The 23601-nt window shown below is 36.5% G+C and overlaps 1 protein-coding gene across 11 annotated transcripts in view; it reads right to left on the bottom strand.

The window, feature by feature from the left end:
- Positions 1 to 23601, bottom strand: part of ZMYND8 (zinc finger MYND-type containing 8) — a 75163-nt gene that overhangs the window by 8404 nt on the left and 43158 nt on the right. For 10 of the 11 annotated variants that reach the window (XR_005106396.1, XM_037401555.1, XM_037401563.1 and 7 more), the window contains 15 exons: positions 21628 to 21846; positions 20590 to 20703; positions 18774 to 18866; positions 17557 to 17644; positions 16854 to 16909; positions 15126 to 15203; positions 14153 to 14268; positions 12577 to 13058; positions 10235 to 10375; positions 7456 to 7608; positions 6093 to 6596; positions 4611 to 4979; positions 2333 to 2523; positions 1173 to 1253; positions 15 to 93 (listed from right to left, as the gene is read on the bottom strand). Coding sequence is in view for 10 of the 11 variants with exons in the window: in XM_037401555.1 (XP_037257452.1) it covers positions 15 to 93; positions 1173 to 1253; positions 2333 to 2523; positions 4611 to 4979; positions 6093 to 6596; positions 7456 to 7608; positions 10235 to 10375; positions 12577 to 13058; positions 14153 to 14268; positions 15126 to 15203; positions 16854 to 16909; positions 17557 to 17644; positions 18774 to 18866; positions 20590 to 20703; positions 21628 to 21846 (2764 nt within the window). In the remaining variant the exon portion in view is untranslated. The remainder of the gene's footprint in view (positions 1 to 14; positions 94 to 1172; positions 1254 to 2332; positions 2524 to 4610; positions 4980 to 6092; positions 6597 to 7455; positions 7609 to 10234; positions 10376 to 12576; positions 13059 to 14152; positions 14269 to 15125; positions 15204 to 16853; positions 16910 to 17556; positions 17645 to 18773; positions 18867 to 20589; positions 20704 to 21627; positions 21847 to 23601) is intronic. The other variant, XM_037401561.1, reaches the window with a different exon arrangement.

Here is a 23601-nt window from a genome sequence, read left to right as displayed (position 1 = left end):
TGCTGTTTTCATACCTAGGTTATGCTTCATTTCTGACAACTCCTGTTGATGTAACCATTGGAGTTTTTCTATCTCAATCCTCAAACGCCGAATCTAAATATCAAAAACATAACAGTAATAATAAACTGGGTGGAATGTATAATATGTAATTATTATCCAGAAAAACATGCCCAAAGCAAAGAACCTGATCATCAACTTACATCAAGGCTCCTTCATACAAACATGAGGACAAGACCATAGTAAACCCCAAACCAAAGTCTGAAGTATTCTATGTATTATTTTATTGCCATAAAAGTTACAGGATTGTTTGAAAACAAGAAGCACTTCTATTGAACTTGATCTTGCTTCCTCTGAAATTAGTTGAGTCTCAAACTTCTCTGACTGGAATAAAAAAACTATTCCTCAGTTTTGTTTGCATTTATTTTCTTTTTAGCTAGATGAGGTTTAGGAAAGAAAATTCTTAATTCGGTGTGGATTAGGAATACAAATGTCATTGCTCAAAATTGTGGCTTCCTAGTTTTGGTTAAAACAAGCAAAGAAATCTTTACTTAAAAAAAATTTAACTCTGAGCTTTATTTGTTCACATTCATGCTTAGTTTACACTGCTTAATCCGCTTTTTCAAAGTTTAAAGGAGACACTTAAAAGATACTAAGTGCTATCTTTGGAGACAAAAAGCAATGTCTAGCATTCCGTAACAAATTCAAAAAGTATTAAAGTATTTTCAAGAAGCATTCACAATTATGGTCATAATCCCGTAAGTGGAATAAGCTACTGCACTAGGAGGAAATTAAAAATGTCTTCCTCTAATGGACAAATGCCTATTTTAAAAAAAGATAGTTTCAAAATAAGACTTAACTGGACAAATGCCTATTTAAAAAAAAAAAAAGATATTTTCAAAATAAGACTTAATTTCTGATTTTAAACAGTGTGACACAATATTAAATCCTCGACAGAAGCTTTAAGGATCTGGCCTTTATGGCTTGCTGCTTATCTTATAGAGCCCATCTGGTACTTTTTCAGTGTTTTTCTCCACCACTCTAACCGTTGCTTCTAAAACAGCACAGAAATTAGGATCTCTAGACAGTCTCAATATATAACACTTTTTACGTATAGTTACATAGTAAAGTTAAAACACAAGCAGTGTTTGTTTTTTTTTTAATCTCACACTAACCTCAGCTATTGTACTTCCAGTAGTATTTTTTGAAAGATCGTTATATATTTCAGTCATTGTTCCTTTGATGGCATCCATCATCTGAAAGACAAAATGGAAAAAAAAATATTTCTTTGATATGTATTTTGAAGAGATACCCACTTTCACTTCCTTTCAGGTACTCTAACGTGAACTTACATTACTATCAACAATGCCCTATATCTCTCAAATATATTTATCTGGGTCTGCTTTTAGAGAATTATTTAAAAGGTAAGACTATAACACTTTTCATCAGGACTCTGGTTTTTAAGTGTCCTGAACTGGTAAACTGCTTGACCTTCTAGTTTTCCAATAAAAAGCCATTGATGTAATTTACGAACAAAACAAAACACAAAACCAAACCAAACCAAAACACAAAACACATGAGTTTGGGGGAAAAACTCCATGCAACAAAAAAAACAAACCCCCAAAAAATTCCCACCAAGACCATATGGTTGAGTGAGAATACTGGAAGCTGACAGTTGAGATTAATTCTGATGCTTTTTAATGCCTGGGTACTCAACTTTATTTCCTTATACAATATTCACGTTAATATTTTTATTTAAAGATCAAAGAGAGCAGATGAAAAGCTGCTGTCCCATCCTTCACTGACACTATTATGATACAAGTATTACACCACATCTTCCCTTTAACGACTTAGCTTCAGTTTTAATAGATGAATACACACTTACGACAAGCTACCAACTGATGAATCTATACAGTGTTTTAAAACAAAAGTACATTTTTGTATATGTATTATTGGACACAGATGAAGAAATATTAATGTTTACTGTAAATACGATGCTATAGGGATATCTACACCTTTAGGAAAAAAAAGAAAATGGTCCAAAACGCAATGAAACATAAATAAGAAGCAGCAAAGGGGAAACATGAGAAGGGTCTAAAGTGTCTGGGAGCTGCAGCCTGTTGTACACGCACTCTGGGGATGGCAGTGGCACTATTCAGCCAGGTCTGAAAAGACGGCTCTGCGCTCTCACCAAATCTAGCTGCTCCTACCTAGCAGAATGAATTTGCAACATATGGCAACCTGAAAATAAAGTTATTTCAGAATCTGAAATGTCAAAAATGTGGAAGTTCACTTCAAAATCAAAATTTCAAGAAAACCCTGCTGAAGAACTTACTTTGCTAGTGTATTTAGCAATATCTGCAGCCACATCAGCAGAAGCTGTTGCAATTGGCAAGTCTGTATTAACTGAGGAAGAAAGTGTACTTGCAGATCCAGAACTGGTAACCATAGAAATAGGTTGAGTACTTGTAACCAAGGTTATAGTGGATGTGGAAGTGCTCTGGGTGATCTCTTTTTGCTGCACAGCTAAGAAAAGAGAACATACAGCAGATCAATCACATAAACAATTCTGAAAACCAATTGGCAAACTTACTGACTTTAATGTCTAACTGAAATATGTGCACTTAACCATTTCACAGCCTTACATTATTTATACAATGGTGCCATTTAATCAATTAGTTAAAAAGTGCTCAGCCACTGAACTTGCACATAATTGTAAGGCTTAAAGGTAATGAAGCAAATATTTCTTTGAAACGTATTGTTTTAGACTGGCCAATGCACAAGTCTCCCTCAGCTCTCTGTTCCTCCCATCTGAGACTTCTCCATCCCACTTCCTAGGAGTTCGCTTCCTAACCTCTCAATCCCGAGAACTCCCAACTAGCATCATACATATGAACGTAAGTTAGACTTTGACATTTTCATTTGCCATCATTTTGAAACGTATCATTGAGTTTCTTTTCTTTCTGCTTTGAAACACGGTTTAGTGAGCTGTTGTTGAAGAAAGCCTAGTTAGAATACTTCCTGGTGTTATTCCCATTTTTTTGTTCTTAATGCTACTGATTATTATTAGTGTTGCAATTGTTTAATATACATATATCCAGATCAACATTAGCCTTTGGTTGGCTGCAGAGCAAGAAATGCAACGTTAGATTAACTCATTAAAGCAAAGAACTTATTCACAGTGTTAACTCAAAGAGGGTAAGTTTTCTCATCTTCTGTCAATATTTCAAATGATCTTAAACAGTGGGTAATTAAAAATTGAGAGTACAAATCAAAATGCAAAAGACCCTCAATTTTTCATCCCTAATGACTTATCTACCTTAATATTTAAAAAAAAAAAATAAAGGCAATACTCTTCAATCTATTTTTAATGATTCATATTATAAAAGATGTCTTCATTGTCAATATCCTGAAAACAGAAATTACTGAAATATAACAGTTATCTATGTACTGTATTTTTGTTTATGCCAATTCAGTATATGAGAAATCTATAGATTTTATAGTTTTCATCTTATGTATTTCTAGAATACAGTATTTAAGGAACATTGCTATGATGTGCTTAATAGTAAACATGCTGATAAAACACACACATAGGCTGAACATTTAAAGTTCAGCCCATATTATTAAGCTCTTATATTAAAGTATGATTCTATTAAAAATAAGACTTCAAGTTTCACAATTATTTTTCTTTCTCACTCAGTATTTCTGTGTCGCATTTGTGCGGTCTACAAGTAGAAAGCTACTGCTTCTTCAACACTTCTTAAATGTCAGTCACAAAAGCCGTCTGGGACCAGAGAAATGTGCCTCTGGTAAACATTTATATATGACCCATTACCTGAAACTTTCTTCTGAATGAAATTACTGGCTTGCCAGCAGTGTTAGCAGAATGAAGAATATCTGTTCATCAGGCACCCCGTTAAACAGTTCAGTTTATTAACTTGCAATTACAAATGAATCTAGATTTACATGAAGTTGCTGTTCTGTGAAGTGAAGCAATAGAAGCATGGGCTTATATTACCATGTACCTACTACTAGCAAACCTCTGGCAAATGGATGGTAAGAAAACAGTTGTGAAAACATTCTAAAACGCCATGGTCGTTTGCACATGAAACTAGCATCAAAGTCTTTTTAAGAGTTAAGCAACAGGGATTTCAAAGAAAAATGTAGCCTGGGTAATTTGACTGCTGCAAAAGTATACGCTATGAAAAACTGTACAGATCAGCTTCTTGTCAGATAAAACTGGATCCGGTTTGTAAATACTGAGGTGACAGTGGTAGTCATGCAAGTGGAATGCTTAACAATTTTATCATATAATCCAGAAAATAATTCAGTTCATTCTCCCAAATCTGTGGTGGCTAAGAATGGCAAAAATATTTACACAGAAACACACACAAACTTTTTGTCATTAAAATAAGGAGACATGACTCTAAATACACACCAGAAAGAGCAGGTATGGTGAGTAAGTTCTTGTATTTTAAAGTCACTTATCAGAGTAGAACCATACTTTTGAGATTTTGTTTATATGGAAGAACTCCTGGTTGGGCAGCCTTGGAGCACAGATCACTACTGGGGAATTATGGCATCACAGGCACATTGAGTTAGAAAGTGTATACCTTTAACTGCTTGTCTTGTCTGGTATCTTGTCCCTTGAGAGGACTGAGGTTGCTGTGACTGAGACTGCTGGCTCTGCTGCTGCTGCCTCTGCACCTTCTGCATGTGCCATTTCTGAGAAGACGTCTGGAATTTATTTGAAGAATTCCACACTACACGCTGCACAGCAGGTGCGGTTTCCTTTGGCAGCAGAGGCCTCTGCTTTTTCACAGGGCTTCCAGTGGCTGCGGATGGAGCACTGACAGTAGAAGAAGCACTAGTAGTTGCTGTCACACCAGCTGGTGGAGTCTGGGCTGCAGAGCGGGTAAGTACTGGAGTTTCTGGTAGAGACTGGGTGCTTGCACTGGAGGAAGGTGGAGTTTTACCTACAACTAAACAAACATAAAATGTAACGCCAGCTTTTCACCAACACATCTGATGCATAATTTTCCACCTGATTTTTGGAAGAGCTGTATGTACCTTCCAGCCTACTTTGAATTATCGTCCTCAAAAGGCAATTGATACTCTACAAGTAAACTCGTTTCAGTCTAGGTAAAGTTGGTGGCAATTCAGAAGCACCAGTCGTTAAGCAAAACACAATAAAAAGTGCAAACCCCAGAAAAACCCAGCCTGACCCCCTTCAGAAGATATATGTGAAGTTAGCATTTGTTGGGATGTTTCTGGGTACCATTCACACCTGTCATTCCAGTTTCTTTCAGGACAAAAATTCACTCAAAAGGAACGACTGGACAGTAACTGAAGAAATAGCATACTAAAAAATTATAAACAAAGGTGAACTGGCACTGATAACCAAATATACATTTATCTATGTTTATTGGAAAATCTTCCAGAGTTTATAGTTGACTTCCACCTATCAGATCAATTTGGGAACTGGATGTTTCCTCCAAGGCTGTGGCCAGAGGAAAAAAAAAAAGGTCTGGAAGAGAAGGCTGCTGCAGTGACAGGTTTCTGGAAAGGGGCAAAGATCTTCAGATCTGCATGCATCGGGTCTCTTTTCTGGACCAAAGCATTTTAATATCTCATAGCCATGAACAAAGGCAGGGAGGGGCCTTGGAATCATGGACAGGACACAAATAATGTCTAGAATATATTCATATACGTCTCTCTCTACAGGAATATTGAAATCCACTTTTAATTTCACTTAGAATTACCTGCAGTTTTGGAAGGCCTATGAAAATGTAAAGATTCAACTAAAAGTCATAAAAATTGCAAAATAAATTCTACATTTGTCACAGAACAAACATTATGGATATTCAGAGTTCTACGCTGCTGAAAGGAAACTCTGTGAAACATAATTTTATTTAAACCAGAACTATAATGGGCACTAAATACATTTTTCATAGTCACAAAGATGAAAAATCGTTCCTAAAAATTGCTTTAGTACAAATACTTTTATCTTAATGCAGAAATATACGTAACAACTCTGTCTTTGATAACAGCCCTCCAGAACAGAAGAGAAAAGGAAGGAAAGAATTTCATCCTACCATCTTGTTTTGGAGGAGGTTCTTTAGACTCTTTCTTGCTTTTCCTTCCTTCACGGCCACAATGATCATCTCCTAGATCGATGACAAGTTCACTCTCAGAATCAGAGTCCAGTCCCAGATGCACAGTTGGAGAGTCTGTTTCATCTTTACCTTTCAGCTTTTCTTTTCCTGTATGCTGTAAACTTTTTCCCTTTTCAGAAAATTCTTTTTCAGTGTCTGTAATTGCCTTTTCTTTGACTGGGTCATCTATTTTCTCTACTTCTGGACTTGTGCTTTTAAGTTCCTCCTTGTCTTCATTCTGTGCTGGGGGCTTAGGTTTTTTTTTCAAGCTCAATGATTCTTTGTCACTTCTTGTACCTTCTTTGTCGTCTCCATCATCTTGATCATTCTTTGATTTCTGATCCTCATCGCTATATTCACTGTCACTGGTGTCAGATTTTTCAGAATCTTCAGAGTCACTGTGTTCTACTGCAGTATAAACAGCTTCAGATATTTCATTTATTCCTAATTGTGGGGAGGAAAGTACATTCCATGCTGACATGAGACTGACTGACATCACAAGAAAAAATACTCAATATACTGGAACAAAGTGTATACATACCATTATCTTAACTGTCAGTCCCTTAAGCTATAAACAGTTCCCTTAGTGCCCTATCTCAATACCAGAATGTGTAAGAATTCTCTTCCACATATTCCAGTTCATATTTTTATTTCATTCAACGGCCCTCCTTTCACTGCTTTTTTCCCCACTACCTGCAAGCTGTTTTGTTAACTCAGGACCCAGTGCTGGCAAATACAAAGAGGAATTATTTTTATCCACGAGAAACCACCTTAAAATCAGTAACACTATTCACCTGATTAAAGTTACTTACAAGTGTGTTTCCAGAATCAATTTTAGACTGTGTAAGTTTTGCAGGAAACTCTCTTAATTTTTTTAGTGTCTAGAATGTCTTTAATTAAGTGCTAGACAACGCTAATGCTTCTGACAGCATTCCGCTCCTGCGTGGTTGGATACAGAAATTTGTGCAACTGACAAGTTAGGTACAATTCTTGAATTTTTCAATTAACAATGCAAATAGTAAAGACTATAAATCTGTCATACTATCTACATCAAAATGGTACAAAAACAGATTAAAAGATGAAAGCTTTTTGACAAAAAATTTAAATGGTAGGTCTCACTGTATTTTAAATTAAACTAGTTCAGTGCGTTCCAGTTGTCTCAAAGACTTCCAATATCCTCTACTCTCGTTTTAATGCATAAGTATTGAAGGTTTTACTATTTGAAAACTTCTTTTAAACTCAAATTCAGAATTTTCTCAAGTGTATCCTTCTGATGTCCACTGTATTCCTAACATACACTTACCAAGTTGTGCTTTACAACTCTCTATTGTCTTGTCAAGATTCAGCTGGAACCTACTACGTATCTGGCGTTTTGGTGAAATGAGTTGCACAGGAGTGGTCTGCTGTTGGACTGACTCACTCAACTCTTTCAGATCCATCTCAGCTTTGCTACGATCTAGAAAAAGAAAAATGAACCAAGAAAAATATTTTACAAAGAGATCACTATTCAAATAAGACAAATTTTACTGAGTAACAATGCAGACAATCTAAAGCATGTTTCACTTCTTCTATAATTATGGGCTAAATAATTATTCTAAAATTACTTCACTACAAACAATGGAATCTTTCTCTCTGATAGCTCATATTTCATATGCAAAATGCATGCATCAATTATGTGGACATTTTCTCCATCAATGTGGAATTATCAAGAATGCATCATTCAGGTCTGTAAGCTGTTTGACAGCACTTCTAATAAGCTACTACTGTTATTTGCTACTAGTAGTAACATTTTCACAGTATTCATGCAGATTTTGTTTACTGCTATAATAGCAGCTCCTCATTTCTCCCGAGAGAGAGAGAGGCAGCAACTTGTGTGGTGTGATCTCACAAGCCAAATACACAGGCTATAATTTGATCACCCTGGCTTATAGATATGCATTACAGCACACACAAATTCAGTCTAACTAACATTCAGTTGTCCCTTCTGATCCCACAGAAACGGTCATAAAAGAAATACTGAATTTCACACTCCTCATGTCGCATATTCATACTGGAAGAGACTAAACATAAGACAAACTCTTTCACTTTCAGTGCAAAGTAAATTTTGAGGCAAAGAAGAAGGTTCAAAGTCACCTAAGTACTTTTGAAATATTTGTTCTTTGTATTGGAAACATTTACTAAATGAGATTTCTTTTCTTCCTGTGCTATGTCACCCAATCCACACTAATTCCCCAGCAGTAAGAGTTATATCACCCTTAGTACAGAATTTGATTCATAGCCTTAGTCAACTACACAGCAGGATGCAAACAAAAGAAAAATGAAGAACGGAGGAAGATGAAGATGAGACACTGTAATACCTCCCCAGGGAACCCTACATCCTAATATATGAAAGAAGTCTTGCAAACCAAATTACTCTAACTTACAAGGAGGTCTCCCTGATGAGGATTTCCAATCTGTCTCATTAATGTCAGTGTTAATACAAAGAAAACAGAGCGGAAGGGCAGACAAGCCCATCCTGGAGAAATCTTCCCATTCTTATCTCCAAAGTCTTCACTTTCTCTCATTACCAATCTGAAAATTTTCACTCCTTATTTAGCCAAACTTGTTCTACCTTTTCTGCCTCTGTTGTACAAGGACAGGTCCTATACTGTCAGGAATACGTCTTTTTTTCCAAGCAGTCTGTGTATAGCTTGGTCACTGACACCTCCATTGTTCAATTTAGCTAGTCTGCTGGCAACAACAGATGGCTCATTTCCATTATTCTGCCTTCCTTATTGCTGAATTGGGGTATTATTATAGAGTGCCTTCTAGTACTCTACTCAAGGTACATAAATGTCTTTGTTTTCTGGACTTTCACTTTTGTTTTTTCTGAGAGAAATCCTGTCCACATTATGTATGACAATGTGACACAGCAAGTCATATCTGAAAACCACAGGATTCACAGATTAATCTATGTCTGGCACCACTGACACTATTACATGAAGAAGGATTGCCATTTTCTTTCCTATCACCAAAGAGTTTATTTAGCAAAGGAAAATCCCCTACAGCTGAAAAAAATAACCGATATTCTACTTGAAAGCATACTACCTGTTCTTTTACGGTATTGCTCAGGGACCATAGCATCAGATCCACACTATTTATTCAAAGTATTCTATGCTCCAGTGATGTGTCCCATCTGTGGCTCAAACAACTGCAGCACTACATATTTCTTAAATGTTTTTCCAAATGCATTGTCACCTCAGGTAGGACTACAGACAGCTACAGTGCAGCAGAAATTAACCTACGGTATGTCCACACAGATAGATTAACATGCTGACAAAAACAGTTGTGAGCCTGCATCCAGAATCAGAATATCTGTTTCGCCGAACACATGAATTCAACATTTGAGCTCAAGCCTTCCCGAAGTATTTGACTAACACCAAAGGGCAGAATCCCGTATCTCCATGTAATATCATGGTGGAGGTAAAAAGTAGCTAGAACTGAATCAGAATACTCACAGAACAAAGTAGGACTGAGGAAACTTGATTTGCATCCATCTGGCTTTCAGAACTATTTTGTCCACTTAGTACTTAACTATTGCATCTTTCAAAATTCCACAATCCCAGAATTTACTTCTATGGAGTTTCAAGACATCCCTAGAGAGGGATGGTCAGTGAGGAGGTAATGTGAAGGCAGCAAGAGAGAAGAAGCCCTAGTAGATCCTAAATCCTAAAGACCACGAGAACACCTTGCCACCAATACACTCAAGAGACTGAGGGAGCAGCAATGTTCATGGAATTACAACCTGTAGAAACTTACCCAGTGTTCAGAAACATTCGTTTATACAGTTCAGCTAAAAAAAACCCACCACCCTTTAACTGCTTCCTTTTATCAACAAGAAGAAACAGTAACAGGCACTTGCATTTATAAAACAAAAAAAGGACAGCCTATTTGATGAAACAATAATTACACACGTGCCTCTCTCAAAGCCCTTTGTTCATTTAAAGCCACATACAAGCCAGCTCGTTCATATTACTGGGCATTGACACCACTCTAATTTGTTCAGATCTAACAGTATTAGGTTTTCAAAGGTCAAGACTAACCAAGGTTAAGATTCAGAATGCTTCCTGGAGTGGAAGTTCTCTCTTGCTTAGCAGAAATTGGCGTTGATGCTTGAGGAGAGAAAGGTTTGGGACTGCCTGACAAGCTCCCCGCTTGACCCGTTCTTGTTGGTGCTGGAGAAGCTGAAAAAGCACAAAATCAATAAGGACAGATTTTAAAATAATCACAATAAAGCCATATTCACTGGGACAAAACAGCTTTTAAACCTACACAGGCAGGGAAAAGATTTTTTTGAAAAAAAATTTCAACAGTATGTTACACCTCCACTACAAGTTGCAACTACCACTTTGATTTTAATTTAATAAAGACAAAGGAACTGTAAGGAAAATAATTTTCTTTCAGCTATACAGTTGGGCCAAATGTCTGCTTACCCTCAAAACAACTCTGTTTGCAGTGACAGAAAGTTTCTGGCTTTCAGATTTGGTTATTTTAGATTTAACAAATTCTGACACTCTAAATTGCTGTCTATTTTAATTCATGTATGTAAGTAAACACAGAAACCCCTATCTACCCCATTTGCTAGCTACATTAACAGAGAATTAAGAGTACAAATCACAGTAAGTTTAATCTAGATATCAGTGGCCAAATGTATCTGATAAGGTAACAGAATATTCTAATTTACACAGAGTTTAAGCAAAATTCTGTGCTCTGAGCCTTTAAAATCTCCACGAAATAATGTTTCAAAAGCAAACCTAGAAACTGCTAAACAGTCCAGAAAGGGAAGCATCTGCAGGCCATTACCTAACAACAACAAAAAGTCATTTTTTAAAGCAAGAAACTAATTTTTGTCTTTTAAATCTCAGCTTAATGCTCTGAAAGTGTCATCCTAAACTCACTACTGGATACTTTTTCTTCCTCAGTACATCCAGGATCGTCTATATATTTTCAGATTCCTAAACGGTAGCAGTATCTACTGTTTCAGTAACTTTCCAAGTTCTCTTTTACGCATCACTCAAAATACACAACTGAGGCATGCAAATAAGAACATTCTTGTCTAAGGATAGCGCAGTGATACTACCTGAATTATTTTTTAACAGCAATTTCATTTACATTTGAATTGAAACACACAAGATTCCAGCTAAATTTATACATAAAGTAAACATTACAAAAGTTAGCAATCGTTACAATATACAGGTAGAAATGCCAGGTGGGAAACTGAATATTCTAGTTTAACTGCTGTTAAGTTCAATTGAGCATTTCTATGCACTAGGATAGAGGACAGTAAGGCATGAGGAAAAGTTAGAAAAAATCCCCAGAACTGCTATGATAATCAAGAATTCAGAGTAACAGGATAACATCTGTCGTCATCTTTTCTTTATCTGACAAAATAGCTTTAATGTGACTTTCCATGATTACCTCCACTACAATAAAGAAATAATAATATGGTATAATAAAAGCTCTGTATTTTAAGACACAAAACAGTACCTGTTAGCTTCACTTTATGTATAAAAGCTGTACACACATATATACATACTTTATGTAGAAAATGAATCATTCCTTTTGACCTGTTACTCTATTGAAAAATCCAAGCGTTTTCATATAATTAAATTCATACAGTTACTAAGCCATCACTTTCTTAAGATGGATCATATCACAAGACACTTTTGTACCCACAGCCTAGCCTTTATTGGCTAGAAAGAATAAGACTATAATTAATAAATAAACAAATGGCATTTTATCTAAAAACTGCAACAGAACATACTGATTCAGTTTTCTACACAAAGACATCCTTTCACCAAACGCAAAGTTTTAAACCAGATTGATTAATATACTGCATCATTTTTTTTCAGGCAGCAACATACTTCTAGTTATGGATTAAGATAGTTCGCCTGAGTGCCACAAAATTAGCTAGTGTCTGACTGCATCACAAGTCTGAGAAGTCTGTATTCCACACTCCTCCTTCTCTTTATCCACTCTGCCTATGGAACTGTAGTTTCATTGTATTTTAGCTACGCAGTTGGGAACACTATAAATTTAAGCTCATTGCCTTGAAAAAGGGCTATCAAATTTTAAACAGAATATCTCCTTAACCAAGACAATTCTAACACTTTTTGTATTTATTTCCACTCTACATCCATTTTGATAGTTACAACTATCCTGCTATTTAAACTGAAGGGGTTTGGTCAGTTTTCATGATTATTTTTTCCTTCTCAATGTGACAGAAAGGACTGTAATTTCTTCGAATCAAAAGTTAAACCCATTTTTTTCCCTAAAATTTCTTCATAAAATGAGACATAATACAGTCTGTCTTTAAAAATTACATGGAATAAAACTAGTGCATTAACCAAATGCAAAGTCCTGTACCCCCCCCTTTTGTTTTTACCTGTATTTTTCTCAATAAAGTCCATGGATTCTTCACTGGCACTAAAATGACTGGAAGTTGCTTTTTTCTCTGCATCCTGTTCAACATCAGATCCAGTGTGAACTGATGAGTTTGTACTCATTGGTGACCGTGGCATATCTGTCAAGGAAATCCTACGACCAGTACTACTGCTCAGCATGGACTTGCTCATTAGAATCTTGGGTGAAGCTGTCATATCAAAGTTCAGTTTGATTTTCTCTTGTTTGTCTGTCTTTGCAGTTCCAGCAGTCGGGTTTGTAGGGTCTAATAACATTTGGTATTGATTGTTGGGAGTATATGGTGTCCGGAAAGGTGCGTAATTAAATACTCCAAATTTTCTACGAATGTTATCAACATAAACCTCCATTTCTTGCATTGCACTATTGAAGATGCTTTTAGTCTTTTTCACAGAAAAAGGAATTTCTTTAGACATGAGGTAGCAATTATTTATTGGAACCCAGGCCCTATATATAAAACAGAAAAATAAAGGTAATATAACTACATTTCACACCGGGGATTGACATTGGCAACTTTTGTGCACATACTAACTATTTTGGCCTAAGCATAAAGATATGCACACCTCAGATCATTCCGAAGGACCATCTCTACCTTCTTATTTTAATAGTTCAGTGCTTAGTTTTGGTAAGTAAGTAAATTGCATGTCTTAGATTATGACTAGCTTATTTCACTCTACCCAGTAACCCATACAACATGAATAAACACTAGTCAAATATGGCAAAATATTCCCTAATTAGAACAGTCTATGTAACTGTAAGACAACCATTGCTAAACATTCTATCTGTCATAGTTAGCAGAGAAATATAAAAAGCAGGTCAGGAAAAAAAAAAGGCTTCACAAACACATCCTTCAAAACATTTTACACGCCATGTCAGGTTGATCAAACTCTCCAATGCCAGGAAAAGTTCTATCAACAAGTGTTGGACAGATTTTATTTATCATGAAATGAGGCAGACTCTAAACTAACTTGGAAGGAACTTTAACTAAATTATTTCATGGCCCTGTACAGTTGGGGTTTTTTTTACAATACCTGGTTTTGTAACTGTATAGAATTATACTTCCAATTCATGACAAATCAACTCGTATTCATCATGGATGGCTTTCTTCATGTAAGCAGAGGGTTTACAAACACAGAAAACTAAACTCCTTTTCAGAGCAAAACTGGCATTTTCAACACTGATTATATTTTCTCTATTTTTTTTAAAATCTACAGTTGTGTGTTTATTCCCACAGTGTTCAGACAACATTAACAATTTTATTGGCCTCTTCCACCTTTAAGAACTACAGCTCTCTGCAGCACAAAACAAGACACAGGAATTAACTGGCATACTCACTGAGATAATATATGTATTAATCCTACAAACACATGACTTACATTCTACAAACACCATGTAAGAAACTAAAACTGTATATGCTGAAGTATTACACAGTTTATTAAGGTCAAGATTCAAAAGACAGGACCCAAAAACTCCCAAGAGCACAAAAGTACAACAAGTATTTTGCAAGTGCAACCAAAGACATCCTTTGGTTAAATTCCCACCTGTCATGTTGGCCAAAGAAACGGGCATCAACTTGCCCGTCTTTATCCCTCAGTGCTTTAGCAGGCCAGAATGGAAAGCCTTTGAGTTTAGCCCAGACCAAAGGGTGGGGATTGCTCTAGAGGAAGAGGCAAAATACACAGTAAGAAATATAAGAATATTACCTTCAAATCCAATAAACAACATGATTTTTTTATTATTTGTATGTATTACTTAGATTCAATAAAGATCCAACATGCACAAAGCACTTGCCAAATATAGGATTCCATTTTACTATATACTTGATATATACATAATAGATCTTGAAAGGACAAAATAATAAAATTATTTTTAAAAAACCCAACTCTTAAGTATCTCAATTAAACATGTCATAATTGCACCTTTTTTTTTATTATTTCTTTTTCATTTGTCCCCACCAAATATGTAGCATAATGTAAGTTCAGCAAGGGCCAATCTTTCAAAATCTCTAAGTCAAAGAGAGAACTTAATGGATTATACACTTCTACTTAAGAAGCTCAAGGAGTCTTCCCCAGTTTGTTGCAGTATTAAACAAAAAGAGAAAACAGACAACCTATTAATAGGTCACAACAGAAAAATCAAGACTCAGATTCATACCTGCAGAAAGAGACATTCACATTTCAGAAATCTTACCCTGAGTGCAAGTACCACATGCAAGCACAGATGACCCAGGAGCAGGTAACTTATATTTGAGGATAAAGAACTTGTGAACTGGTTGCTGACACCATTTGCAGTTATTTCTGACTGAATCAATCCTTTTGTGAAAACATGCAACTTTACAGCTAAACACCTTTGATACAGTCTTGACTCCACAAAGGGCTACCTGGTAAACTACAGCAGCTTTTCTTGACTCAGTAACCCCCAGAGGTTTAAAACAACGCGGGGATAGCAAGCAACAGTTAAATGAGAACTGCTAGTTTAATGTACTAGTTAGACTACCATAATCCTTTAACTTACACAAGGCTCACAAAACCAATTTTCTCGTTTTTGGCAAGCAGCTAAATAACATTCCGGACATACTTCAATTTCATTCATCTGAAAAGAAAAAGCAAACAGTTACTGGAGACTTTAGAGTCCAAAGTATGATCAGTAGTATTATGTTAGTCTGTCTAGTTTGCTAGCATTATTTTTCCACAAATTTGTAGTCATAAATCCACATTTCCCAGGTGACCAAGAAGGCCAAGAGCATCCTGGCTTGTATCTGAAACAGCGTGTAGGCCAGTAGGACAGAAGAAGTAATCACCCCCCTGTACTTGGCCGGTGAGGCCACATTGCGAATGCTGTGTCCAGTTTTGGGCCACTCACTACAAAGAGGACATTGAGGTGCTGGAGTGAGCGCAGAGAAGGGCAACAAAGCTAGTGAAGGGTCTGGAGCACAAGCCTCATGAGGAATGTCTGAAGGAAACGGGACTGGAGAAAAGGCGGCTCAGGGGCAAGACCTTATTGCTCTCTACAACTAGCTGAAAGGAGGTTGTAGCAAGGTGGGTGTCGGGCTCTTCTCCCAAGTAACAAGCAGTAGGACAAGAGGAAACGGCCACAGGTTGTACCAAGGGAGGTTTAGACTGGGTGTCAGGAAAAATTTCCCCATCGAAAGGGTTGTCAAGCTTTGGAACAGCCTGCCCAGGGAAATGGTGGAGTCAGCATCCCTGGAGGTGTTGAAAACCTCCAGGGACATGGATTAGCAGTGGACTTGGCAGTGCTGGGTTTACGGTTGGACTCAACGACCTTAAAGGTCCTTCCCAACTAAATAATTCTATGAGTAACCTGCTATGGACAGACACCCGTCTTTTTCTACCCCTGTAACATATGCATTCCACTTAATTTATCAGTTTTTACATCCCTCTTCAGATTGTATGCCATTGTTGTTTACTCCGGTCAGAAAAATACATCCTTTGTTTGATGCCGTATTTATTCCAGTGGTTAAGACTTATTTATCATAATTTCTTCCAATGGCAAAAATATAATGTCAGTTGGGCATTTAATTTCATAATTCATGCAGAACCAAAAATAATTTACTCCTTATGGTCATTATTATACAAACTAGTTAAGACACCAGTCTCAGGTTATACATGAATTTTGTTCTATTAAGAACTGCTACATTCTCAGAATTTATGTGAATCATCGATATCGCTGTATCAGCCTGGGGATAGAGAAAGCACTTCTTTGTTCAAATATATTACATTTAGAATAGCAAGTTTTTGTACTACTAAACATTATGGATTACCACTGAAATAAAATCAGTGCAGATGATCAGTTAAGAATGCATGCAGTCATTTTTTGCATTTATTCAGAGGAATTTTGGATTGTTACAGCAAAAGAACCACCAAAAAATGCATCTGTGAATCAGAAGATGTGGGTCTCTATTTCCAGCTCCAAATATTAATTTAGAAGATAGGTGTCTTTGTGCAGAATCCATATAAGCTCCTTTCTTCTCTTCTCTTCCCTCCCCATCCTGCCCCACAAGTCTTACAGATAGCGAATATTCTAATGAAAGACACATTAGCAATGCCCTTGCCAGAAATCATTCTGTAGGCCACGGATATGCATAACTAAACATAAGAAAGCCTACAAAAATTATAGTTATGCAATACACACATTAGAAAATACATATTCTTTCACTCATGAATAACTGAAATGGAACACTTTAAAAACACAGAACAATTAGGTTAATTAGGGCACTCATACCTCATGCTCACAGATTTTGATGATGACTTTTGCTGTTTGTGTCAATTTGTGATTTCCTGAGGAAACAATAAAATGCTTTAACCAGAAAACTGTCATGCTAGAATTATGATAAAATCAACAGGGTCTAGATTGAAAATTTAACACTGAAGACAAAAGAGAACATCAAAAGAGATGATGTAAAACCTATGTATAAACTTCACCCTTGCAAAAGCAGAAAGTAGGCACTCCTCAAGGTAACATCATACCAATCTTTAAACGTTCCTTTTCGAAGCCAATTGTAGCCTGCCCACCACTGATACATTCCTTCATTGAGGGACATGCCATATGACATCCTCAGGTAGGTCTCCCGTAAAGCGCTGCACAACGCCAAACACTAAGGCAACTTTGGGGTTGGAACCAGATGATCTTTAAGGTCCCTTCCAACCCAAACCATGCTATGATTCTAACTTACTTGAAAAAAAATTTTAAGGTGGAACGAGCAAGTGACAACACAGGATGCATTTGGTCCTACAGTTTTATGTATGCCAATTGTTAAAAGAAATAAATATAAATTCTGTTGCGTTTAGTATGGTCATTAACAGGATATGGTCATTAACAGGAAGATATTTTCAGCATTTGCCAACTAGAAGTCTGCAAATTGCTCTATGATTTTAAGTATTTCAAAGTTTCATATTTGAGGACATAAGTACATATTAATACTTACCTCCATTGTAAATAATGCAGTTGTGCAAAATCCATTTGGCATCAGCCAAAAATGCTTCAGTGCAACCGTACATTTTCTTTTTAACATTCTGTAAAGAAAAAATTAAGAATGTGTCAGGAAACAAAAAGAAGTAAAAAGTAACAGCTTCTTCCTGAACATTGTTTCCTAACAGTCATACAATTAATAAAACTGACCACTTATTTGCTGTAAGACTTAGGATTCTAAATACTTAAGAATCTGCCAAATTCAGGGTGTCTTTTGACTGCCCTGAAAATGTATGAACTGTCTAAATTAACTCTAAATAATGAATTATTTAGATCAGCACCTTCAACATTTCCAAAAAAAATTGTTAATTTCCTGAAAGAGTTTTCCATTCCATGTCTCTGCAGAAAAATGAGTCCTTGATTTCTTCTACTGGCACATTGCTCCCAGAAAAAATTATGGGTCATAATAGATAAAACAGTATGTTTAATATTCCAGTCTACCCACCAGGCAAAGTAATTCGATTAGATAAAATCAGTTGCATGGTTTTGTTACACTTTTATATCATAAAGACATCAACCTCCACTGTAAGAACATGGAGAACGAAAATTTGCTGTCTTTTCATCAGGTCCTAGCAGAACAAAGCTCAGCAATGCTTCACTCTTCATTAAGCAGTAAAGAATGAGGAACTTCTTCATGATTTGAAACTTTTAAATTATTATTGAACTGAGAATGAAAGTCCTATTATCCACCTCTTGACTGTTTCTTTTTTCTTCTACACCTCAGGTGCAATGGAGATTACAGTACTTGTTGACTGATCAGTAAAATGAGTCTGGAATGACCACTGGATACACGCCAAATGGTCCCAAACTAATGGACCAGTGACCCATTAACAGCTTACAGACATGATGATCAAATGCAAACTTTGGTTAATGAAGTCTTTCCACAGGATCATTCCTGAAATTAGATGAATTAATACAGGAGGAAGTCATCAGTGTAAAGTTGTCTTTTTTATACTGTTTTTCCTGAGCATTTGTTACTGGTTCAGACAAAACAATGGACTCGTTCAGTTGGCATATGATTGTTTTTGTAACTGAACTGGCACTTTTAACAACCAAACAAAAAAAGCATCAAGGTAATTTCAAGCAACCTCTCTCCCTCACTCCCATCAAACACTCCAGAAATTTTACTGACAGTAATCAAAATCAAGGAACTGCCCTCAGCATCATACAAACCTTCTCTAATGTACAAAGGTCCATTGGATGAAAGATATATTCTGCATAATCTGGGTGTTGATCCAGTGAAACTGGCTTTTGAAATGGCTCTGTCTGTTAGAAGAAAAAAATAAATCACACTGCTTATTAATACTGAACCGTTTCATCAATGACACAATACTCATTCATTTTCTAATACTACTTCCAACTCTGATGTCAGAGAAAATTCTTTAAAATTTAAATGTTGTGAAGTAATAAAGTATTGGCAGAGCAAGAGGAACTAAAAGGGCTCATTTAACTGATTTTTCACATGCTGGCAATAACAAATTGCAAAAGTTAGGTATTTTGTAAAACATACTGTTTTTTACAGTAGGGTTTTTTTGTGGGGAATATCAGATGAGGCTCAAACAGTTTTTAGCAGAATAAAGACACTAAATTTCCAATTCACTAGACTCACCTCTTTTTCAGACTCTCTTTAGAATCATAATTTTCAAAACAATGGTGGCTTGGTAATGCAAACACATTCAAACTTTTACCAGTGGGACTCTATATTGTATCTGCTAATGTGGAGGGACTGCAGTTCTTGGAACGCAACCAATTAAAATACTCAGGTACCAAAACAACAGGTTCTCAGTAAAATGCCTAAAGGACAAAATATCTCAATAGCATTCATTAAACATTAGCTTTCTGACCACATTTTCAAAACATTTTGTCAATTCAATATAAACAAGCACAGACACTTCACTACTGAAAAGCAGCATTAAAGCTTCTAATGGCTCCATCTAATAGGATAGTATTTATCCCTCCAGAGTAAAAGGATTCCAAGAATCAAAATCTGTCAATACTGAAGAGTAACCTTCCTAGAAAAGGCCACTATTGTTCTGCTAAAATGCTTATCATAGATCAGAGTTGCAGAGAGCCCATGATTCCACACATCTGGTTTTCCCAGCATTTTACTATAACACTGCAGGCACAGAGACACCCTCCCTGCTCCTATTAACAGGTACAGGAACAAGAAGGCAACAGGCATTAAGACAACCCTTGGTAATTCATAACAATTGTGTTTTGATTTACTGTTATCTTCACACATGTGGAAACTCGGCAAAGTTTGCATGGTGAGGACCAAATGATCAGAACTGTTGAAGCACAGAAGTGAGAATGAGTGACTGGAATAGTTGAGGCATGGTGATTCTGAGAAGTGAGTCCACGACAGACACACAGAGATAGGTACAAGTTGGAGGAAAACCTGTTTTACCTCTGTGATAAAAATTCATAGAACAGCAGCCTCACATTGCATGCAAGTTAATGGCACAGGTTTTCACCATACTGAGGAAAATTTCAACATTTTAGAAGTATATGATACAACTAACTTTTGTGGTAAGAACAATTTCTACTAACAGATAAAAACTAGGTTTTCAACGGTTATAATCAATAATATAACATGTCTGTGCCTAGGGTTCCTGTCCATGTAACTGTATTGGCAAGAGATCGCATCTCCCCATTCCCCTTACACCTCAGAGACAGCACTGTCCACTTTCAGAGAATGAGAAACCACCATGTCCCACTGGAAAGCCACATTGTATTTCCACTACACCCAGAAGTTATATCAAGAAACCACATTTTAAATGCATTCCAAAACAGTCTATACAGCCTAAACTAATCTGTACTAGACAGGTGGCAGACAGCACAGAAGCTGTCACAAGCTGATGAAATAAACTAGGTTCATAATTCACAAAAGGAAGCAAAACCCACGATTATGACAAACATAGGATCCAAGCATTAAAAATAAACTCATTTTAAAAAAAAAGGGGGGGGGGGGGGGGGGAATCTTCCTTACCCCTGGCTGTTTCATTTTCTGTAGTGCAAACTTCAGTAAATATGATAGCTGTTCAATGGTGAGCATTGTCATAGCTTTACTCTGTGTTTCTATGCATTCTGCAACTGTGATTTTCTATAAGTTAAGATTAAAGAACATTTTGTTAGCAAACATTTTTAGGTAAATTCTTCTCCACTGAAACATTCTAGCATTCTTCTCCACTGAAACATTCTAGCATTCAAATGGAAGATCATAACTACCTTATAAGAAACAAAACATTTCTGATGATGCAATATAAGTACTTCAGATGCTTGTTTTACTTGGTTTTTGTTCCAGGTATGTTAATAAATTAAAAAAAAAAAAAAGAAAGGGAAAAAAAAAAGAGAAAAGACCAGAAAATTATCCATCATCTTCAAGATCATGCAAAGTGACTATGTGAACACATAAAGTTCCCAAATACAACATGAGTTCACAGCAACGTGAACCAGTGAGAAGGCCAGCTGAGTTCTAATGCAAAAAGTGATAAAAAAAAACAACCATGCAATAAACCAATTTGCTTTTATTAAAGATACTTTGATGCTAAATATTCTCCCCCCAGGAATCACCAGAGAGGAATGATTAAAATCTTCCTCAGCCCTGTAGAAAAAGAGAGTAATAAAATACCCACTTGTTTATGTAGACCCTACAGTGCCATTTTTTTCTGCACTGCTGCAGAGCTGATCAGGCCACTAGAAGAAGCACAAGTTAAACTAGCCAAAACTGCAGAATGTTTTCAGAATTAGAGGTGCCTGATAAAGAGATAACTCTTTGAAATGGTGCTTTCTCTAGACATGGAAACACAAAGGAAGTTGAAGACTTGTGGTAAGAAGGCAAACACAATCTGGGTACGCACACAGAAAAAGTGGTGCAGCAGCAATGGATGCCTCCTCTTCCGTAAATTTATTTCTGTTACCTCTACCAAGAGGTAATATAGGACTAAACCAGAAACATTACAAAACACAAAAAAGCTGCTTATATCTCACAAACAAGAATGAAATCCACTCCTTGTATCAAACTAACCTCACATTCTGGGCAAAACCAATCCCCCTCTGGTTCCGCTGTCAGTTTCAGACACTTAGCATGATAAACCCGAGGGCAGAGTTCACAGCAGAGGACTTGGCCTTCCCGATGACAAACCCAGCAATAGAAATCATTCCGTCCATCCTGTGGTACAACATCAACAGGGTCTGTGGTGAGTGGCTGCTTCATATAGTAAAACGGACCATGTCTTAGTTCTGACTGAAATGTAGGCAAGAAAAACAGGTTTGGTTTCAAAACAAATTTGCATTTTTTCAAATATTCATAATATATAAGCAGACAGCAGTTTACAGAGTTTAACATTTATGCAAGCACAGTATCTTATTCATTGCACAAAATCATTCATAAAGAAATTTACTTCTTATTCAGATGTCAAATGCTAGTTTGCACTCAAGACTGAAAATAATTTTTTGCGGCAAGTGAGGGCATCAAGTGCAAGACATGCAATCCAAAAAAAGTCAGTAAACACTTTTATCTTCAAAAGAGAAGTATTGCTATAGAAGCCATTAGGTCCTCTAAACTCAGAATTCCATGGAGCTGTACAAGCTAAATACTGAGATTCTATTTAGTGGTGGCTAAACCTGGGAGAACTGAAGAAGTTAGTCCTGAAACAAGAAGTTGAACACCATGCAAATCTGTCCTAAGTTGCAGCAGTTCACAACTTTGTACAATGAAGCAAGCCAGTGCTGATTTTGATTAATAAGGCAAGCTGCAGAGGAGGACGACAAAGGAGCAGATTCATATCCTGAACAGCCAGTCACCTCTGCTACAGGAGCAGGAACACTGGGAGAGATTTCACCCACCATTTAAATGCATATCAGAATGTAAGACTCACAATCTCCACTGGTTTGCCTGCACCAGAAAACAGTGTTAACTTTGTAAACTGCATGAACTAGTCTTCCACTTGAGCCCCAGGCAGCTCAAAGATGACACAGCTGACGCCAAAACACAAGAAGTGAAGAGCCTGCCATGGCTAAAATGATACCTAAAAATACCCAGATACCTAAAGTTTATTAGATCTGCTTTGAAGAGCTAACATTTATACCAAAACTACATTGTATTTATTAATGACAAGCATATTGAAGTTTTCTGTTTGATATTAATTATAGGGGTGGTTTGCTGAGAAGGGCATGGAGGGAAATAATCTTGAGGTTTAGGCAGTTTATTTAGCACCATTTTTTTATTTGATGTAAAACCGTTTGTCATTACGTTGCTTGTAACTATCCAAATGCTTGTAGTTTGCAGAACCATTTTGTTTGGTTCTCGGGTAATTTTGCATGTAACCTACAACACTTACAAATCTGCAAGTTTTTAGACCCTTGAGTTGTCATATGCCCACGTGAGTTATAGAACAGTGCAACCATGTGCATGTTCCATACCTCTGCAGCAGCCTGTACAAAATCAGTCACACAGGGCATAAATTAACGTCACCAGAAACCACCAGTATGCTAGCTTGGACCATGAAATTTCTAGATTTCTAAAGTTACAAAGGACAAAGTCTAATTATTTGCATGAATAGAGGACCTTCAAGGTCAAATTAGATGATGCAGAATTGAAAACCCAGCTGAATATGTTTTATCTCAAAAAATACACCAGAAAAGATATAATCTGCAATTATCTAACACTGAATAATATTTTAGGCGAAGAAAGGCTGTTACCCACAAACACCCCCAAAGCATTCCGCTACCTAAAATTTCACTCTGCCTTCTATCAGTTTTGGTGGTTTTCATTCTTATTATACAGATGATACCGCTACTAAAAAGGCACTTTGTTCTAACCACAGAAATGGGCAAAGTGCTATTTTCTGTACTTGCTCTGTCTATATATTTAATCATGTAACATGACAACACTTTCACAAGGAAGGTTCTAAGATACCCAGTGGAATAAGAGGGACAGCATAAGGCCTGAACTACATTTCACATGTATTGCTCTATAATCATTCAAACAGATACAAAA

Source organism: Falco rusticolus, chromosome 10, assembly GCF_015220075.1.
Source record: "Falco rusticolus isolate bFalRus1 chromosome 10, bFalRus1.pri, whole genome shotgun sequence".
NCBI classification, from domain to species: domain Eukaryota; kingdom Metazoa; phylum Chordata; class Aves; order Falconiformes; family Falconidae; genus Falco; species Falco rusticolus.
This window is presented reverse-complemented; position numbering and strand designations above follow the sequence as displayed.